At 35.9% G+C, this 21,018-nt stretch overlaps 1 protein-coding gene across 3 annotated transcripts in view; it reads right to left on the bottom strand.

The window, feature by feature from the left end:
* Positions 1-1,291: 1,291 nt before the first annotated feature.
* LOC111388649 overlaps positions 1,292-21,018 on the bottom strand; it is a 20,040-nt gene continuing 313 nt past the window's right edge. Inside the window, exons 2-6 of one of the 3 annotated variants that reach the window (XM_023013412.1) lie at positions 20,812-20,901; positions 20,629-20,723; positions 18,392-18,576; positions 17,799-17,900; positions 1,292-1,343 (exon numbers count right to left, since the gene is read on the bottom strand). In XM_023013412.1, coding sequence (XP_022869180.1) covers positions 17,808-17,900; positions 18,392-18,576; positions 20,629-20,723; positions 20,812-20,901 — 463 coding nt within the window. In that variant the 3' untranslated portion in view covers positions 1,292-1,343; positions 17,799-17,807. Of the gene's footprint in view, positions 1,344-11,537; positions 11,716-17,678; positions 17,901-18,391; positions 18,577-20,628; positions 20,724-20,811; positions 20,902-21,018 lie in introns of those variants that run through there. The other 2 variants (XM_023013411.1, XM_023013410.1) reach the window with 2 other exon arrangements.

Raw genomic sequence — 21,018 nt, 5'->3', positions numbered from 1 at the left:
TTGTTGAACTCGCATCAAGTATTATACAATGTTTTGAAAACCGATCTGATCATCGACCTAGAAAAGGTCAAGGATCAAGGGTCAAAAGATTCAATCAGGGTCGAACTGGAATCGAACGGGATGAAATAAATACATACAAAAATAATAAAATACTATGAAAAAAATAATTTTTTAAAAAAAAAAATTCATATTAATAATTTGTTAATTAGATTCATTATTTTATAAGTTATTAACATTTTGTTATGTCATTATTCCACATTGAAAGTTTATGAAATCATTGGACAATAGCGCATCTATAAAATGCACTATCTCACATTGGAAGTTTATAAAACCATTTGAGATATGTGTATCTATAAAATGAACATCTCATCCAATATTTCTCTAGGGGCCTTTGAATTGTTGTTTACGAGGCCCATTCATGAAGTTGCAATTTTTTAAATTAAAAAAATGGGAAAACCACAAAATCGCGATTGGTTCACCGGTTTACGATTAAACTAGTCGGTTGATGGATTTTAAGTGGTTTAGTTACAAGCGGTTAACTAGGCATAACTGACCAGGTTGAACCGGCCGGACCGGGCCATTTTGATAACATTGGTATTATATCATTTGACAATTCATAAAAACCTTATAAGTAATGCAACTAAAGCTAATCCTTCGATTATCCAATGCTTGATCAATGTGCGCGCATAGTCAATTTAATCATTACGAGCTTTTAGGTTGGTTATCTCCTAACACTTAATGCTCAAATATTTTCTTTTGTTTTTCTTCATGGGATTCATCAAAAAAATACTTACGTTGTATATTTTAAGGTTGATTTTATAATACTCCGTCATTTTCCTCTCAAATTTGGTTAGGTTTTATCAATGAAAGTCACTATCTCGATATGTGATGGTTCTCTTTAGGTTTGAATGTTTCAATCTCCAAGCTTCAATTAGGATAATAACTATCACTGGAAATCTAAATTCCAAATTAAGTATTCAATGCTTAGCCACATAATAACAATGTTTATAATTGTTTTGCCACTGCTTCAACACACTTTGATATATTTGTTTTTTTCTTTTAATTTGTGTCCCTTCTTCTATTTTTGGGATCTTTTCTTTAGTTATCAAATGTAGTTTTCACTATACATTGTAGATAACCTTCTTCATCGATAGATCATCTCCTAAACATTGATGATAAATTCGGCAAAAAAACATTCTACAAAAATATTTTGTGAGTACAAAATCAATACATATGTAAATAAATTCTTGAGTTATTGTGATCAATTACTTCATATTGTGGCTATAATCTCTTATTTTCTCCAAGAAATTGATATTGAATTAATATGATATCATCTTCATTTCCTTCAACAACAGATATGACCAATTCATTTTAATTTTAGACAAGAACATGAAACATGTATGCATGATATATGGGGTATTTGAACCAATGAAATTATTGTAGGATAATTTATTATCTTAAACCATCAAATTTTTCATGTTAAATCATTAAGAAATACATAAATTATAGCGGAAGCGTACCTGAATCAGACATGATTATTTGCAATAATTGAATCATGTAGTATATAGTCTTCCAAATCCACACGTAACCCGTAATTCTCTCTAGCGATGGGAGACAGAATAGAATGAGCAAAAGATACGTGTGATTTGGAGACCATAATCGTATTTATATAGCGATACCCTTTGACCTAATTCGGCCCATAATAGAATTAGGACTTGGGCCCGGTCTCTATACATATAGAACCCACACTTTAATTGGATATATTAAAAACCAAAATCGAAACCTTATTAGATCACTTTAATTGGGTTTTACCGAATTTGATAGCCTTTAATTTAACACACAGTAATTCACACATATAAGCCCATCGATGGATTAAAAATCCTTACAATCTCCCACTTGGGTTATATGTGTCACCTTATAATTGCAGATTAAATATAACCTCATGAGTACTCAAAATTTTGCTATCATACTGAATGCATCCCCAAAACAATCCCGTCCATCAATAATATCAACATAGGATCAAAGCGGCTTTCGCTACTTTCATATAGCTAAACCCATCAATGGTCATGTATATCGATAAAACAGAATGACATGGATCAAGTATGGATGTATAACATGGAAATTACAAGTGATGTGATCTGTAACATGCTTATTTCCAATTGGTCTACCTTAATACCTTGGTGAGAATATTTTAAACAAGTTCAGAAATAATAAATCAAATAAAACCTTATAACCGAAAATAACTTTAACTTTAAACCATATCCAAAATAATAGTACATGTGTCCAATATGGAAAGCTAAAATACAAACTCCTACTGAAACTAAATATTTTCAAGAGACATTATACCCATACGAGCAGTGTGCTCATGAAAGACCTTGGGTATCAATCCCTTAGTAAGCGAATCCGCAGTCATAGAGTTTGTCCCAATATGCTCACTCTGAGCTCTTTCTTTAACAGTCAGGAACTTGATCTCTATATGTTTTGACTTTGTCGAGCTCCTAATACAACACTACTAATTTATTGTCACAAAATATCTTGAGCGATCTTTCGATATTGTCCATAATGTGCAACCCAGTGACAAAATTACGCAGCCATATTCCATGATTTGATGCCTCATAACACGCTATAAACTCCTTTCCCATGGTGAAAGTAGTATGTGTGTCTGCTTAGCACTCTTTCAGGAAATAGCACCTCCAGCAAATAGGTAAATATAGCCTGAAGTGGATCTCTTACTATCTTAGCATTCCGCGAAATCAGAATCAGAATAACGGACGATCTCCAACTGATCCGATCTCCTGTATGTGAGCATGTAGTCTTTTGTTCTCTGTAAATACCAAATGACCAGTTTGCTGATTTCTAATGATCCATTCTCCGGTCACTTATATATCTCCCCTAGCATCCCAACATTGTACGCTATATCCGGACGCGTACAAATCTGAGCATACATTAGACTCCCTGTAGCTGAGGAATAAGGAATCTTCTGCATTTTTTTAATTTCCAAGTCATTTTTAGGGCACTAACTTAAGCTGAACTTGTCTCCTTTAGCCACAGGGGTGTCAGCTGGTTTACAATCTTGCATGTCATATCTTTTAGGAACCTTTTCGATATAGTTTCTTTGTGATAATCTAAGAATATCACGGGAACGATCTCGGTGTATTTGAATTCCTAATACAAAAGAGGCATCACCAAAATCTTTCATCTCAAAATTCTTTGCTAGAAATATCTTGGTTTCGTGCAATAAGCCTATATCGTTGCTGGCAAGCAATATGTTATCGACATATAAAATCAGAAAAATATACTTGCTCCCACTGAACTTGTGGTATATACAATCATCGACCAAATTCATCTCAAAACCAAATGAGATGATTACTTGATGAAAGTTGTAATACCATTGACAAAACGCTTGTTTGAGTCCATAGATGGATTTCTTTAGTTTACAAACCATTTGCTTTGTATCATCCGATACAAAGTTTTCTGGTTATACCATATAAATTGTTTCATCAATGTCACCATTGAGAAACGCTGTCTTAACATCCATCTGATGTAACTCAAGATCAAAATGCGCTACCAATGCCATTATAGTCCTGAAAGAGTCTTTCGAAGAAATCGGAGAGAAAGTCTCTATATAATCGATGCCTTCTTTTTGTGTAAAATCCTTTGCGACAAGACGAGTCTTATACCTCTCTACATCACCTTTTCAAATCCCTCTTGATCTTAAATATCCATTTGCAACCAATGGATTTCACACCTTCGGGCAATGAAACAAGGTCCCATACGTCATTGTCCTTCATGGACTTTATCTCTTCATTCATGGCATCGAGCAACCTTTGAGAGTTAAAACTTCTCATGGCTTGACAAAAGTTGATCGGATCATCTTCCACCATTCCAATATCAACTTCATATTCTTGGAGAAATACGATGTAATCATCCGAAACCTCACATCTCCTCTCTTTAGTGGATCTTCTTAACGGCATTGGTTATTGAAGCTATAAATTTTTTTCTTCTGGAACAATTTGTTGATCTTGAGAGGGAGATATAACATTGTCTTGATCTGGAGTTGCTTCTTGAATAATGTCAGGGATAGAAACCTGATCATTGTCAATGGCAATTGGAGGAATTTCAACATATTCCTCTTCAAAGACAAAGCCTGCAACCCTTTCTCTCCTGCAAACTCAACATCCTCAAAGAACCGAGCATTTCCTATCTCAAAAATTGCCTTAGTTGTGAGATCATAAAACTTGTAACCCCTGGACTCTTTAGAATATCCATAAAATAGCAATTGATGGTCCTTGCGTCCAATTTCTTTTCATTTGGCTTATAGGGCCTTGCCTTGGTTGGACACCCCCAAATATGTATATGCTTCAAACTAGGTTTCTTGCCCGTCCAAAGTTCATATGGGATTTTATCAATGACCTTTTTTGGAACTCTATTGAGTATATACGCTGCGGTCTTTAATGCTTCACCACAAAGAGATTTTGGTAAGGTAGAATGACTAATCATACTCCTTATCATGTCCTTAAGCATTCTGTTTTGTCTCTCAATAACACCATTCATAGTGGGCAAACCCGAGATAGTGTACTGTGGGATGATACCGCATTCCTCTAGGAATTTAGCAAATGGTCCTGGATGTTGTTTACCTGAATCGTCATATCTGCCATAGTATTCACTCCCACAGTCAGATCTGACCTTTTTAATCCTTTTGTCGAGTTGGTTCTCAACTTCGGCTTTATAGTTTTTGAACACATTCAGTGATTGTGATTTTTCATGAATGAGATATATGTAGCCATATCTAGAAAAGACGATAAACATTATAAAATATTGTTGACCATTCCAAGAACCCGTAGGGAATGGTCCACAAATATCCGTATGTATAAATTTTAAGACGTCCGAAGTCCTATTAACTTGAAGACTCCTTTTATTGGTTTGTTTCCCTTTATACAGTTGACACAGAAATCATAATTTGTGAAGTCAAGAGGATCGAGAATCCCGTCAGACACAAGTCTCTCAATTCTCCTTTTGGAGATGTAACCTAATCTCTTGTGCTACAATGAGGAAGAATTCTCGCCGGTTAATTTTCGCTTTACACCTCGAGTACTTACATGCAAGGATTCATTAAAAGAAGCGATTGTATTAATTGAATAAAGATTATCGTAACCTGATAAAGAACCGAAACCAACCAATTTTGAATCATAAAACAAACTGAATTTTCCATTTCCAAATGAACAGGAATAACCAAATTTGTCCAAAAAAGAAATAGAAATCAAATTTCGTTTAAAAGATGGTACAATAAATGTCTCAACAAGATCCAAATAAAATCCAATCTTTAACAATAATCTAAATTTTCCTATTGCCTCTACTTTCACCTTCTTGCCGTCCCCAGCATAGATGTATCTTTCACCATCACTTGATTTTCGGCAAATCAGGCAACCCTATATAGACATACTGATGTGAGCTGTTGCACCGGAATATATCTACCATGTATGTCTAGGTACCAAAGTTAGATTAATCTCAGAACAAACCTAATGAAGAAGAATACATTTCTTTACACGCCATGCGTGGTAATTGGTGCAATTCTTTTTCTTAAGAACTACAGCTTCACAAAAGAAACAATCACCTTCAGTTGGTTCCTTATACTGTTTCTTTTACGGTGTTGTACCCGCAGCTTCCTTATTAACCTTCTTTTTCTTGTTCCTTTTGTCCTTCGAGGTGGTGGCTAAATGAGCACTTTCTATTTTTCTTGCTTCAATCTTTCCTCTTCCTGCACACAGTGTGAGATGAGCTCATTAAGGGACCATGAGTCCTTTTGATAGTTGTACCTCACTTTGAATTGATTGAAATGTGCCGGAATGGATATCAGAACCAAGTGCACTAACAAATCTTTAAATAAATCCAACTTGAGTGCCTTTAGTTTTGAAACAATGTGAGACATTTCCAAAATGTACTCCCGAATGTTTTCCTTTCCCTTTATACCTCATTGAGATAAGGTTTGCCAAAAGTGTACTTATTTTAGCCTTTTCATTCTTGACAAACCTTTTTCTCAAGATCCTCAAGGAAACCCTTAGCCGTAGTCACCTTATCAGACATAGTGCCCTGGAATGCTTTTGGAATAGCACGCTTCATAACCATTAAACTTATGCGATTCGACCGTTCCCATTTTTCCATGTCTCTCTTGTCATCAGAGGTACTCTTATCAGTAAGTGCAGCAGGTTGATCGACCCGTAAAGCAAAGTCCAGGTCCATGACTCCGAGAACAATCATCACGTTCCCTTGCCATGCCCTGAAATTTGTGCTATTAAGCATTAGGATTGAATTGATGCTAGCAAAGCAGTAGAAACTGAAACTGAATTAGAGAACGATTATTACGAATAGTTCACATGAATATCTTAAATATGCAAATAATAATAATCTCAAATAGTGATAGGGCCTATCACAAGATATCTAGCACAACGTCAATATCTAGTCTTTGGACATTAATATAGACTTGTAAGCGGTACTTTCGGCGTATTGATTAAACATTGACAATAAAATAACGGGTCAATCAATAAACTTTTCTTTGGACCGATTTATTGATCACACATTAAACGAAATAATCGTTACATGTTTATCACCACATGAGCACGTGTATTCGACTAAATATTGACCTTCCTTTGGGCCGACCAATATTTTCATGAATAACACATGCACAAACAACTTTTAATATTCTAAGTTAGTCAATTTTCACAAGAGAGGTTGCTTTGGCAACATGTTGTTTCAATTAACCAACTTTTGAATATTATATCTCTTAAAAAGAGTCCTTAGTACAAAAATTTGAGAAAGAGAATCACCAATTTTGCATATTTTATTTAGTTTTAAACTTTAGGGGCCTTATGATTAGTAATTCAAAACTTTTAAGGGGCAAAATTAATTAATTCCAAACTTTAGGGGTTAAAATTAATGAACTTGAAACATTAGGGACCATAATATATTAATTCAAAACTTTAGAGGATCAATTAGAACAAATTTAAGACTTTAATGGCAAAGAATTGACCAATTCAAAACTTTAGGGATCAAATTTTGAAAATTTGAAACTTTGGGGTCAATTTAAATTAATTATAAACTTTGGGGGCCAATTTGAATTAATAATTAAAGTTTGAGGGCTTTAATTATAAAATTCAGAACTTTAATTGCCCGAATTAATTAATTTTTAAACTTGAGGGACTGAATTATTAAATTCAAAATGTAAATGCCCAAATTTGAATATACTTTAAATGTTAGGGATTGAAACCTTAATTTTATAACCCTAATTGCAGCCAGAGGCCTCAAATTATCTAATTTTCAAACGAAGCGCCTGACCCCAAATCCATAGAAACCGAAAGCCTAGAAGAAAAAAAGTTTTCTTCTTCTCTTTCCTAATGGCGGGGCACTCTGGTGCCGCCCGGAGTAACGGCGCAGGCATGAGCAGCGCCTGCACTACTGCAGTGCAACAACGAGCGTCGTTGCACCCAGCAATGCCTTATGGCGTTGCCTTTCAACAGTGTGGGGTGCTGCTGCTTGTGTCGTCACCGTGTAACGGCGCCGCTGTCGGCAACTTTAATTTTTTTTAAAGCCCAAAAAAAAATTTGCAACTGTAATTCTAAATCCAAAAAAAAAAACCCATAAAAATCTGTAATTCCTCAATTGAATTATATAATCTGAAATATTCTCAACCATTAATTTAAATAATGAAAGATAATAACGAAAAATATACCAAATAGTTTTCAAATTCAATAAAACTAAATCCAAAACTGTCAAATCTGAAAACTTCATAAAATATTGCAAGAATCAAATAAATTATTCGATTCTCAATTATTCAATATGAAAATGCTCTGATACCACTTGTAGGATAATGTATTATCTTAAACCACAAGATCTTTCATGTTAAATTATCAAGAAATATATAAATTATAGCGGAAGCGTACCTAAATCAGACATAGTTATTTGCAATAATTGAATCCTGCGATATAGTCTTCCAAATCTACGCGCAACCCGTAATTCTCTCTGGCGATGGGAGACAGAATAGAATGAGCAAAAGATACGTATAGTGGTGGCAATAGCTCGGCTCGATCCTTAACCTCACGAGCTCGGCTCGCGCTCGTGGCTCGTTGAAGCTTGGGCTCGGCTCGTTGATTTTGGGTGAGCACGTCATCTTTTTCCTTTTTTTTTTAACAGAGAAAATCACAAATAATGTAATGAAAACACTTTTTAAAAAAAAATAAGAAGTGTTAAAAAAATACAAATAATTTAATGAAGACATCTTTTTCTTTTTTTATTTATATCATATTGTAATATTTTTTATAAAGTATAAAATATTTATATAATGAAAACGAATTGTTTTTTGAAATACATTTACAAAAAATATTTTTTTTTACCTCTCTTTAAAGTAGATAAAATGTAAACCATCTTCCTTTATCCTGGTTTGGGACCAACTACATCAATTTTGAGTAGGCGGAGTTAAAAATTATACACGAACAACTTGTTGTAACGTGTACAATTTTTTAAAGAAAATTAAATTTAACGATTAAAAAATAAGAAAATTTTGATTAATATAATTAAATCAAATATCATTTACCTGACGATATATAATTTCAGTGTATTTATCTTGTAGTCGAAAATGATCGTCCTCCAATTCTTCACGCATATCAAAGCTTCCAAATCATCTTCTTTCTGACATCAATTAAAATCCTTTCACCTGCACTAAAAGCAGACTTCGAAACAACAATGCTAACCGAATGTGTCAGCAGATCTTTTGCAATTGCAGAAACAATTGGACAACGTCTTTCATACTTTCGCCAGAATTCAATTACTTATTCTGAACTTTTTTGAATTGTTCTGTCTTTTGGCATATTATGATTGAAATAATCAATTAATTCGGCAGACATCGCATTTTGAGTTGCGGATGCAAATGTAGATGACATGGCACTAGATGAACACATTGCAGTTGCATCTTATCTAAATGTATTAATGCCTTGAAATAAATTCATTATTTCGACATCATCTTCTTCAATTTTAGCCGAAGGAGTCCCGACTAACATTCGTACTCATTCTTTCCGCATATAAATCATACATTCCACATAATGTTCGCTCTAAATTCTTATAGGTGATAGGTGTATCAAGTATTAATGCTTTATTGATTTGATTATTACGTATTTAGTTCTCGAAATATTATATCGAGGGTCCATTGCGCATGCTAAAGGAAATAACATAGGCATTTCTTTCCAATATTTTCTAAACTTTAATTCCATAGTAATTATAATTTTACTAAAATCAGGATCATTTTTATATTTATAGAATGTTCTTACAATTATATAAAGGCGTTCAAGCACCATACAGCTTGTGGGATAATAAATGCTGGATAAAATCTTTGTGGTCTCATAAAATGATATCAAAAATCGTTTAACTTTCAAAGCTAAAACCCAATAGAATTCATTCAACATACCATCGTCATAAAAGTTAGTTATTAAATATTCAAAACCTTCACATGACTTTAATAGTAAGTAAGTAGAGTTCCATCTATGGCATACGTCGCTAACAAATGTTTTAGTAGTCGTCACCCCTAGTTCGGCACAAAAATCTTCAAATGCTTGTTTTTTGCTAGGAGAGATCGTAATACATATTAATGCATTCCTAATCCTTTGAAATTCATAATTTATATGTTTTAAGCTATCTTGTACAATTAAATTCAAGATATGACACATACAACGAATATGAACAAATACCCACCAAAATCAAGTTGAAGTGTCCTACACAATTTATCAACGACTACCTTATTAACACTAGCATTATCAAAAGTAAAAGACCGAATTTTAGTTTCGCAATTATATTCTCTAACAATACTGATAATAGCATTATATATATTATTAGCATTGTGAGGAAATTTAATAATTCTAAAAGCAATAATTTTTTTATGCATGCACCAAAGTGAGTCTATATAGTGTGCGGTTGCAGCTATATATGCTTTTTTATTAACCTCTTCCCATATATCAAAAGTTAAAGATATAACACCTTCATACTGTTGCAAATCCATAATTAATTGTTGTTTTGAATTATTGAAATATTGTATTGTATCGGCACGAAGAGTGTTTCGACTTATCCCAATGTACCTTGGTTGCAGATATTCTTTCACGAACAAGACGAAGTGTTGGTTGTTTGTAATAGCCAGAGGTAACTCAGTGGTGGCAATAAATTTCACCATTCCGGTTCAAGTATTGTCCTCCGAATACACCGACGTGGATAGGGGTGAAGTCGTAGAACTGGCGTCTGGACTGCCAAATTGCAATTGTGATTGACCAATTGAAAGAAGTCCATGTCTGGCTGCACATGCTTTGTAGTGGCGGTTGAGATGAGTGGTACCAATTCCTTTTTGCCATGCCCAATTTTTGTCGGAAATATTTACATACTGCTTTAGATTTTGCAAAGCCATCCACGACTTTTCCCGTTGAAATCAACTTAAATTGATCCCAACATTTTGCTTGTTTTTTGCCCTTTCGCTTTCCCCTCGCATCTGGGATGTTTAATTCGACATTTTCGTCCTCATGTTCCGCTTCGAAAACATTAATATCATCAAAATCAATTGGATTGTGGCTTCCCTGACCGTGAATGTGAATATCTTCAGGTATGGGTACGTCATTTAGACCGACAAATTCATTTGAAAATTGACTTTGTGACATCCTAGGCGATTCACTATGTAGCCCACATCCCATATCAAATAAGCTCTCAACAAATGAGCGTTGATCCATTTGTTTGATTGTTTATGATGAAATCCAAACATAATAACTAGAAAATATAAATGTAGTGAGATTGTGAGAATTGAGAATTGGATGAATTGAAATTGTAACTGAATAAAATGTAAAAAATGAATATTGTATATTTTGCAACACAAGAGATTAAAAACTCAATAATTGATATAATAAAAGAGAGTTGAGAGAGTTGAGAAATGAGAAGTAGTGATTGAGAGGAGATAATTGATATGAAATAAAAAGGGGAGTTAAGGGGTATTTATAGTAGAAGGGAAAAAAATAAAAAAAACTTCAATGACCAAAACGATCACTTTTTTTAAAAACTGACCGTTTTGGTCACTATACTTCGCGTGGCTCATTATTTATAATGAGCCACGAGCCCTCGTTTCAACTCACGAGTGGCTCATCTTCCTTGGCTCGCCTCCCGTCAAGGCTTGCTCAGATCGGGCTCGGGATTTTTCGAGCCCGAGCTGCCCACGAGCCCTATTTCGGCGAGCTGAGAAGCTTGGCCCTTTTGACATCCCTAGATACGTGTGACTTGGGGACCATAATCGTATTTATATAGCGATACCCTTTGATCTAATTCGGCCCATCATAGAATTAGAATTTAGGCCCGATTTTTACACATATAGAACCCACACTTTAATTGAATACATAAAAGCCCAAAATCGAAGCCTTATGAGATCACTTTAATTGGGCTTAACTGAATTTAATAGCCTTTAATTTAACACACAATTATTCACGCATATAAGCTCATCAATGGATTAAAAATCCTTAAAATTATATGCTGACATCTTGGCTGAAATACATTTAACTTATCATTCATTGAACTTGGGATGCTTCTTGGCCTTTAAGCTTTGTAAAAGTTTCTGCTTTGTTGATAGCTCATTTCTTCTAGGAAGTTATTCTTTTGCTAAACGATGCCTTACAGTCAATGATCTGCCTTTTCACCCTGTGAACACTACAAAATAACATGACTGCTTAATTTTTCCAGTACTTATACTTAAAGGATTTCATATCATTTGTAAAACTTATCTTCTTCTTTGTACAAACTGTCTCTATACTGCAATCTGACATTTAAGTCTGTTAGATGGTAGGCATGGCAGAGGTATTGTGCTCTTTTTGAGGACATGGTGTGTTCTTTTGGATATGATTTCTGTATTGCTTTTACGATAGCTTTCATTATAAACATCGCACTTCATGTGGACAGATTACCATTGCAAGCGATATCAGGAAGATGACAACTGAGAGCCAAATATCTTAAAAAGAAGTTAGAACTATGATTCTAGGAGGAATTCTGATTCGTGACTCTAGACCTCTATGTTTTGGTGATTAATGCTCATCTTATATCTAACTCATTTTTCCCTCTGAACCCATAATTTTTTTCCTTTCCTGATAGTAACTACATCTCATTCATAGCCATACCTTTCTTCTTTTTTCAATTGAATAATGTTATCTAACACTAGCAATGGTAGAACACCAGCTTAGGTGGTTATATTTTAGGATAAAGATATTTGCACAAAATGTTGTTGACAAAATAGTGTACTCACCTCACAAAATTAGCAGATCCCACGTGAATTTAAAAAATGTTGGCTTGTGGTCCCCACCCCCATTGTGAGTAATGAGTATGGGAGTTTGTAAAAAAAAAAATTATACATGTAACATGATCCAACATTTTATAGGTTCAATTACATGAGTCATATGATTTTGCAGACATGATCTTACATTTTATAGGTTCAATTACACGAGTCATATGATTTTGCAGTTTAACGAATCTATCATTTAATGCAGTAATTACCACCTAGTCTAGTATTTAATACCAGTGGTGATGAATAGTATTACTCTTTTCAATTACGCCTTTCGCGTTTTGTATTGAGGAGAATATAAGAATTATAGGAACTAAGGCTGTCAAGAACAATATGGCCCACATGTACGAGGATTGCATTTGTTAACCTCGGAAATTGGATTCTCCACGTGGCCAACCGATAACCACTCCACATATTCCTCCCTGAACACAATCAATGCACGGTTAGATGCACACGGTCGGAACCAGCGTGGGTGACTGCATCCGTATACACTCCGATGGTCAAGTTAGGCTCAGGTGATCGGAATAGTACTAAGATTGTGCAAAATAGTGGGGAGGAGAATATATATATTTGCTTGCTATGGAGTGCTAAGTAGTAAGAGTTTCATTACATTTGCCTCTTGCCAAGCCTTGGGTATTTATAAGTGAGGAGAATCGTTGGATGTGAGACATGTGTATACATCTGATAGTATGAGGCGTCTGCTCATAGGCGTCAATCAGTCGTGTCTATAGAGTGCACGGGTAATTACTTCTCCCGAGTTAAGTTGACATAAAATTGATACGTCACATCAACTAGTCTCATGGAAATGTCAAATCACTTTAAACCTTAGGGGTAGAAAAGATCTTGACAAAGATCTCATTCTGAAATTGGCGGCGGATCCTTTGACAAAGGTCCCCAGAGTGCATTTCGCCTCAGATTCAGGGCGAGGGCACTTCGGTCAGTCCCGCAGAATTGCCTATACCTCGTAGTGTGATAGCTGATTGTCACCATTGGTGAAGTCACTTCGGAACCACTTTGGATAAGTGTTCCACACTTTGCATGAAGTGGTAGTGGACTTTCTGAAATGGTTCAGATAGGGGCGTAACAGTGGTCCCCCAAGTCCAGGTATGAATATTTATATTATGAGTGGACTTGTCTTCCCGATCGGGTATGTATGCCTCGGGATGGGGACTGTGATTTGTGAGAACTTGAGGGTCTATCTTCTGTGTTCGCCAAAGCTTTGATCCTAGGTAGATGTACTAAAACTTCGCTACAACGTGAGGGAAAAATTTATGTGAGATCGAGGTGCTGCCCAACTGGACGATGCATAGGGAGACGGCCAACGCAGCGACCAAGTTGATGATCCACAGGGGACTCCGCGTCAGGTGCGTCTAAACTTTGTAAAGTTGAGTGAGGAGCTCATCTGCACTGGTGAGCTGACCCACAAGGGACGACGCGTTGAGAGATGGCTAAAACTTTGTGAAGCTTAGAAGGGAGCTCAGCGACCGAGGTGATGATCCACAGGGGACTCTGCGTCAGGTGCGTCTAAACTTTGTAAAGTTGAGTGAGGAGCTCATCTACCATCGGTGCGCTGACACATAGGGGACGACGCGTTGGGAGATGGCTAAAACTTTGTAAAGCTTAGGAGAGAACGCAGCGATCGAGGCAATGACTCACAGGGGACTCCGTATCAGGTACGTCTAAACTTTGTAAAGTTGAGTGAGGAGCTCATCTGCTACCGGTAGGCTAACCCATAAGGGACGACGCGTTGGGAGATGGCTAAAACTTTGTAAAGCTTAGGAGGAAACGTAGTGATCGAGGCGATGACCCATAGGGGACTCCGCGTCGGTGCGTCTAAGCTTTGTAAAGTTGAGTGAGGAGCTCGATCCGAGGCAGGCGTATCTGACGTTAAATGATTTGACAACTGTTGCGTATTTCCAAGGTGACAGTTGGGAGCAGCGCCCATTCCCCTAAAAGGCTGCTGCGACTACTTATTGTTGACGGCTGGTGGTGATCGAAGCGACCGTTTTATGCGAGCGTGAGCGTCACAGCAAAATCTTAGGTGTAGATCAAATCTGGTGTTTCATTTCAATGGCCTAGATTAATGATGCGATGGATGGCCTAGATTGATTGCATTTGAATTCAACGATGGAGATTAGTTGGAGCGCTCTATAAAAGGCGGACTTGAGCATTTTTGGAGCTTTTCATTGTTGCGAAAACAGAAAATCCCATTTGCTCTCAAACTCTTTGTGATTTTCGGCATTCTTCAAGCATTTTTGATGAGACATTCGAATTTTCGGCGACCACACACCACTTTTTAACCATTTTCGGCTGGGGAACACTCAAACTCGTAAGTTTCAGTAAATATTTGAGACATTTCCTTTCTAAAAATAGCTTCTGAGGATAGTGCTAGTTCGGGGAAGGGGCTGGAGTTAGTGTGGATGGACGAGCCCATTGTGGCGACCTCCTCCGAAGTAGCCGAAGCGATACTTGGGGGGGAGAACATTTGGAAAAGGTTGGATAGCCCAGTAGATACCTCTGTGCATTGGGGGGCGCCGGATTATCCCTTCAAGCTAAAGGGGGCCGACTTAGAAAGACTTAGGAATGAATATAGGATCCCAGATAGTATAGACCTGATCCTACCCGAACCTGACGAGAGGGCCTGCTACCATAGGCCAGGGTGCGTGGCGATAAGCGAAGTGATCCTTAGGGCCGGTCTTAGGCTTCCAATTCACCTTTTTTTTGGGGATAGTGCTTAGGTCTTATGGCTTAGCACCGACCTAACTGAACTCGAACTCCTAGAGCCAAATGGTGGGCTCCTAAATATTATGGAAAGAGGCGTTACTTGGGGTGGAGATGCCCTTCTCTATTTTTCAGACCCTCTACATTCCCAAAGTAACAGCTGGGACGATAAGACCAGGGGTTGGTATTACCTAACCTCTTGGGGTTCCCACACTCCTTTCGTGGTCGATCTGCCGAGCTCCATCAATGAGTGGAAGAGCTCGTGGTGTTGGGTTGTCGGGAGATGGGACACGATGGAGGGGGACCCCCTGGCACCTTTTACGGTCCCCACGAAGTACTCGTCACTTAGTGAGTATTGTAGCTATGTTTCTTGTTTATTTCTCTTCTATTCGGATCATAACTAACATTTGTGTTCATTTTTTGAAAGCACTCTTCCTCGGTGCGAGCTGTCCTCTGATGATTTCAACATCATCTGTGTCATATATCAGCTGCCTCCGAAGAAGAGGTCGTACCATTGGCTGATCAAAAAGAACATGCATTTAGTAACGCACGACCTGATGGCCTCACAAGGTAATATCTTGAAGCGAATACCTTTTAGCACTTCCGAGCCGTTTACACTTGTACTAATTTACTTGTTTCTTGTAAATAACTTTAATAAGAAGATGCCTCTCCAGGCTCGACTTCAAGACCATACAAAAGATGATGGCTGCAGAGAGGGCCTTGAAGACCTCCTCCTCCGCCTATAAGAAGTAGATGGAGGACTTGGTAGACGCCAGCAAGAGGCTCCAGCCTCCGACGGAGGAGGAGGTGCTTGAGAATCCTGAGGCCAATCTGCTTCGAAAGGGCAAAAAGCCTGCTGCCCCTTCGAAGCGACCAACGATGGTAAGGCCATCCCCCATTTTGAGGCAAACTACAATTCCTATCGGGATGACCATTTTTGAGAAAACGCCTGTGCCATCAGAGGCTTCTCCTGCCCCGGCCACACTAGTAGTTGCTGCTGTGCCTCTCGCCCAGGTACCGGGGTAGCCCAAGAGGAAAAGAGCCCGTCCCTCAAAGGAGATGGACTTCTTGGGCACGAACTCCAAGGAGCCAGTAAAAGAAGTATCGGAGGCTCTCCAAACGGCTGCAGTGACGGTGGTCCACAAGTAGTACTGAACCGAAGAATGGAGGGACCACACCGCCTCCTGCACTGCCGAGGACTTAGTGGCGGCCAATAGTGTCTGTGTGGCCCAGGCTCTGAGCACTAGCATCCAGTTTGAAAGCTTGGTGAAAGACATCAACGCCAAGAGGGAGGACCTCGCCAAGCACCTCAAGGAGGCTGAGGCCCAGCTAGCAGCTGCCAAAGAAGATATAGAGCGGCTGAAGAAGGAGCTCTATGGAGTGGAGTGCCAAGTGGCTGCTATGACCCGAAGAGTGGATTATACCAATGAGCACCACCGGCTCGCCACGGAGGCTCTGGAGGCCTCCAATAAAGAAAAAGCGAAACTGAGGCAGAGAGCGGAGGCTTAATATGAGGAAATAGCCTCCTTGAAGGAGGAATTGAAGTCGGCAGGGGAAGTGGCTGTTCAAAATTTCATTGACCACTTCGAGGAGCATCCCCTGTACGACGACTTTGCAAATTTTTGGGCCTCTTGGAGTGCCCAAGGCTTATTGGGTCGGCTGAAAGAGGTCCACCCCACTATGAACATCTCCTCTTTAGAGGCAGAGTTCGGGGAACCTACTGAAAGCCGGCCTGATAGGCTTGTCGAGTACGCTCTGATAGGGGTGGGATGGGGTAGAGAAGAAAACCAATTTTATTTTTTCCCTTTTTTAAATTTTGATTTTAATGTGAAGTTACCATTTTGCCCTTTTAAAAACTATTAAAATGTGGTCAAAATCAGTTTTTTGGTCATCAAACGGAATTTTGGATGAAAACTGTCCAAAAAGGCCCCATATGCAATGTTTGAAAAGGTTGGAATGACGGCTACAACAAATCAAATGTTTGGGGAAAGTCTGCTAGTGTTGCAAAGGTTTGAGACTTTTGCTGCAATTATCCCTATAATATATAGCCCGCTAGGACCAGCAGCCTACATTTTTCGTCTTGAATGAACAAAGAATTTGTACGCACTATCTATGTTAGGTGACTTCTTAATCTCGCTTCCCTATAATTAGTGTTCTAAAAAACACGTGTAGACAGCAAGAGGCGCTAGCAAAATGCGACGTCATAATAGTAAGCGTGAAATTAAATTGAGCAATAATAAGCATCTTTATTATTTTTTTCTTCATTTTTTAAAAATGTTTTTATTTGATTTTAGTTTCACGTTTTTCTTTGAAAATTGTATAATTAACATATTGTAGAAATTACTAAGTAAATATAGTATTTTATAATTTTAGATGTTTGATGTGTATTATTTTAATTATTAAATGATTTTTTAGAATTATGAAAAATAATAATACATTTTATTATGCCTAAACTTATTCTAGTCTCGTAAAGCTTGAAACTTAATTACGACGTCTAGTCATGTTTACGTTTTTTAGAACAGCGCATATGACAAACTAGCATTTCAAATTATTGAACTACAAATCATATCTACCGCGAACAAACTATTTACGTGCACAATAAATAATAATAATAATATATACAGAAAAAAAATCTCATTTATTTATCAATTCAAATTGAACCCACTATAATAATTTCGAGACGCTAATTATAACATCAAGGACAGCTATTAGTTTTAAAAAAAATCATAATACCCACCTTAATACTTCATTCGTCGTAGTTTGTTTCCTTGGAAGAGATTGAGTTTTCATCAACGGGAGATTCGGAGGGAGACTCCAACTGTTTTTCTACTCTCAAAACCTGCTTTCATTTTTCAGCAATTAGCAATTAAGTACATATATATGATCCTCAATGATTATTATTATTATTATTATTATTATTATTATTATTATTATTATTATTATTATTATTATTATTCACGTTGAGACGAGTGTTATTATAAGTTATATTAAAAGTTGAGAGTGGAACTTTAAAATAAGTCAAAGTTTATACCAAAATTAATGATGTAATTTACATTGGAGATTTGACTTAAGAAAAATATAGGAAGAATAATGTTATTTGCAGTCATTCGCTATCACAGTCGTCATACTTGGTATATATGTCACGATTAATGATTTGATATATAAGGTAAAAAAAAAGTTACGACATTAATACATCGAATAACAAAATGTCATGTAGAATATTACTTAGGACGACTACCGTAATGAAGGACTATAAATAACATTATTCATATAAGAATTTCATATTCTTAAGCAAAAAAATTAATGAAGTAATCAAAGACATAAACTAACCTCATCGAGAAAATTCTTGAGAAATTGGGCAGTCTTAGCTATTTCTTCAGCCAATATTTCAAGAAAATCCATAATTTTTTTGAGAATTCCATCTTCTGGAAGACTCTTGATAATATACTTTAGCATTTTCTCTATTTCCTCTGCCACCTTTTCGACAAAATCCATATACCGTTCTACCATTTCCACTGCATTGATTGATTAATTTGCGGTTATTGCTTGTTTGGTACGAATTAAAATCTGATTTCAATTTAAGTCAAAGTCAAACAATCAATATTAATCACATTTTTCATGGGTCCCACAACTTTTCAATCCCACATTTCAAAAATTTCGATCACGTTCTACTAAAAAATCTCATTTTAATCTTTACAAAACAACCTCGAATTACATTTATGATCTGATAAGAAAGAACATGAATTTTCTTTCACTTTAAGGTTATAGAGGATGTATGGTTTTAAGTTTGTAACTTACTTAAAAGTAATTTCTAAACTTAGTCAAACAAGTCATTAATGTAGAAACACAGTAACCCAACTTATATTTGTTGATTGACGTGACATTTGTTTGACTTTAAATAAGGAGTTGGCTATAGACAAATTTAAGGTTTATAATTCCCTAATTTGAGTTTTTCTTATTAACAAAAGCATTCACATCATCGTTTTGATAATTAGACTATATTTTAATTGCATGAGAGGTTCATAACTTTAAATATTATCACGTTTATATTCAAAACTTTTTTCATTGCATTTTTATGCTCAAATTTACATAAATAATTACTGACTATAATTTGTCTCCATAATTTTCTTTAAAAAAAAAAACTCATTTGCCTATTATATTTTTAATTGAGCAAAACAAATAATAATGCAAAAATGAGATTAAATATTTGGCCCTTATTTTAAAGCACGTTAATAATATTTTTGAAAAAAAAAATATGATTAAGAATAAGATTTTCAAATCAATGAGATGTTAAAAGTAAGAATGTGATGAATAAAAAAGTTTAAAAAATGAATATGATAATGAATAAAGGTCAATGATCATTAATGTAATTAAAATGTGGTGTGTTTATTAAAAAAAAAAAAGGAAAAAAAAAGTGATGTGAATATAACCAAAATCAGTCTAATGTGAATTACGTTGGAGGGCACACGTTTGTATGTCATGATAAGTGAATATTATGCGCTTATTTGGGGATTTACTCGATTATTTATGGCTAATTGAGTGGATATCTATCTAGTTTAGGTGTAAATATATTAGTTGTAGGTAAATTTCAGTTTGAATTCACTTGGATGCAATTGGAGTGAAAATGACATTTTTGAATCATAATTGGAGCCTATTCGAGACAATTGACGATCAATTAGAAGACTCACAAGAACAATTGATCAATTAGAAGACTTACAAGAGCAATTTGAGGTGACCCACAAGTTTCAAGATTTAAATCCAACATTTGCAAAGTTAGGAGACTCAATTGTAAACTTTCATAACTTGCATCATATAGATTGCAAATGATTGAAGAATGTAAAAGACCAAAATTATGAAGATTTAAAGATGGATCCATGTTGCAAATAAGAGAGAACTCAAGGGGAATGAAAGAATGAATCAAATGACCAAAGTGCGAACGGGAAATAAACTACCCCTTGCGATCGCAAGGTGACTATTAGACAGAACAAAAAACAACATCGACATGTATGAATGTAGCCATTTATCCAGTGCCATCGCACAAGGACTATAGCAACAGAATAATTTGTTTCCATCTTTGAATCGACATCTTCTTGGAAACTTATTAGGACACGAATTTTGACTTAATTTTTATCTTATAAATATGTTCTTTCATCTACAACGCAAAGAAGGAAGCTTTTTTTCACACAAAATACATATTTTTAGAAGCCATTAGGGAGAGAGTTAGAAGGCTCTTATGCCTATATTATTAGGGAGAGAGTTAGAAGGCTCTTATGCCTATATTCCATCAAATCATAAAGAGAAGAGACACTCGGAATGAATATAGAACTAAAACATAGTGTGTTTGAAATCCATTTTTCTTAAAAATGAATTTTGTAATGGTGATTTTTTAGAGAATGTCTAGTTAAAAAGTAAGAAAAAATTTATATTTACGTGTAAAATTATTTAATTGGACGAATATGTGATTGAATAAGTTCCACAAAAAATAGGGGCATAAACGAAGTAATCAAATTGAAAAATAATTTACCAATTTAAGGGAAAAATTCTAAAAACCTGACCTAACTACTTACCTTTAGCTTCCAATAAGTGCCTACTTTTGGTGCTCAAATAGGGTAGAACTACTTTGAGCACCATTTCAATAATCCAAATTCTGCTGCATGCATCCCTAATTTTAATATACAATTTAGCGGATTAATTAATTTGAAATTTAAACATAAATTAATAAGAATTAAAAAATCAAAAATAAAACTCACAAGAAATTGAATGGTTGACGTTGACCAGATTCATCTGAAGGCAATGGAGCTTCTTCTGGTATTTTTAAACTTCCATGGACAATGAAGTTCCTACAAATGGAAATAATACAAATCTGATGTTTACCAACACACACACACACACACACACACACATATATATATATATATATATATATATATATATATATATATATATATATATATATA

This window comes from Olea europaea, unplaced genomic scaffold, assembly GCF_002742605.1.
Source record: "Olea europaea var. sylvestris unplaced genomic scaffold, O_europaea_v1 scaffold512, whole genome shotgun sequence".
NCBI classification, from domain to species: domain Eukaryota; kingdom Viridiplantae; phylum Streptophyta; class Magnoliopsida; order Lamiales; family Oleaceae; genus Olea; species Olea europaea.
Note: the sequence above shows the minus strand (reverse complement) of the source record. Positions and strands in the feature narration are given on the sequence as shown.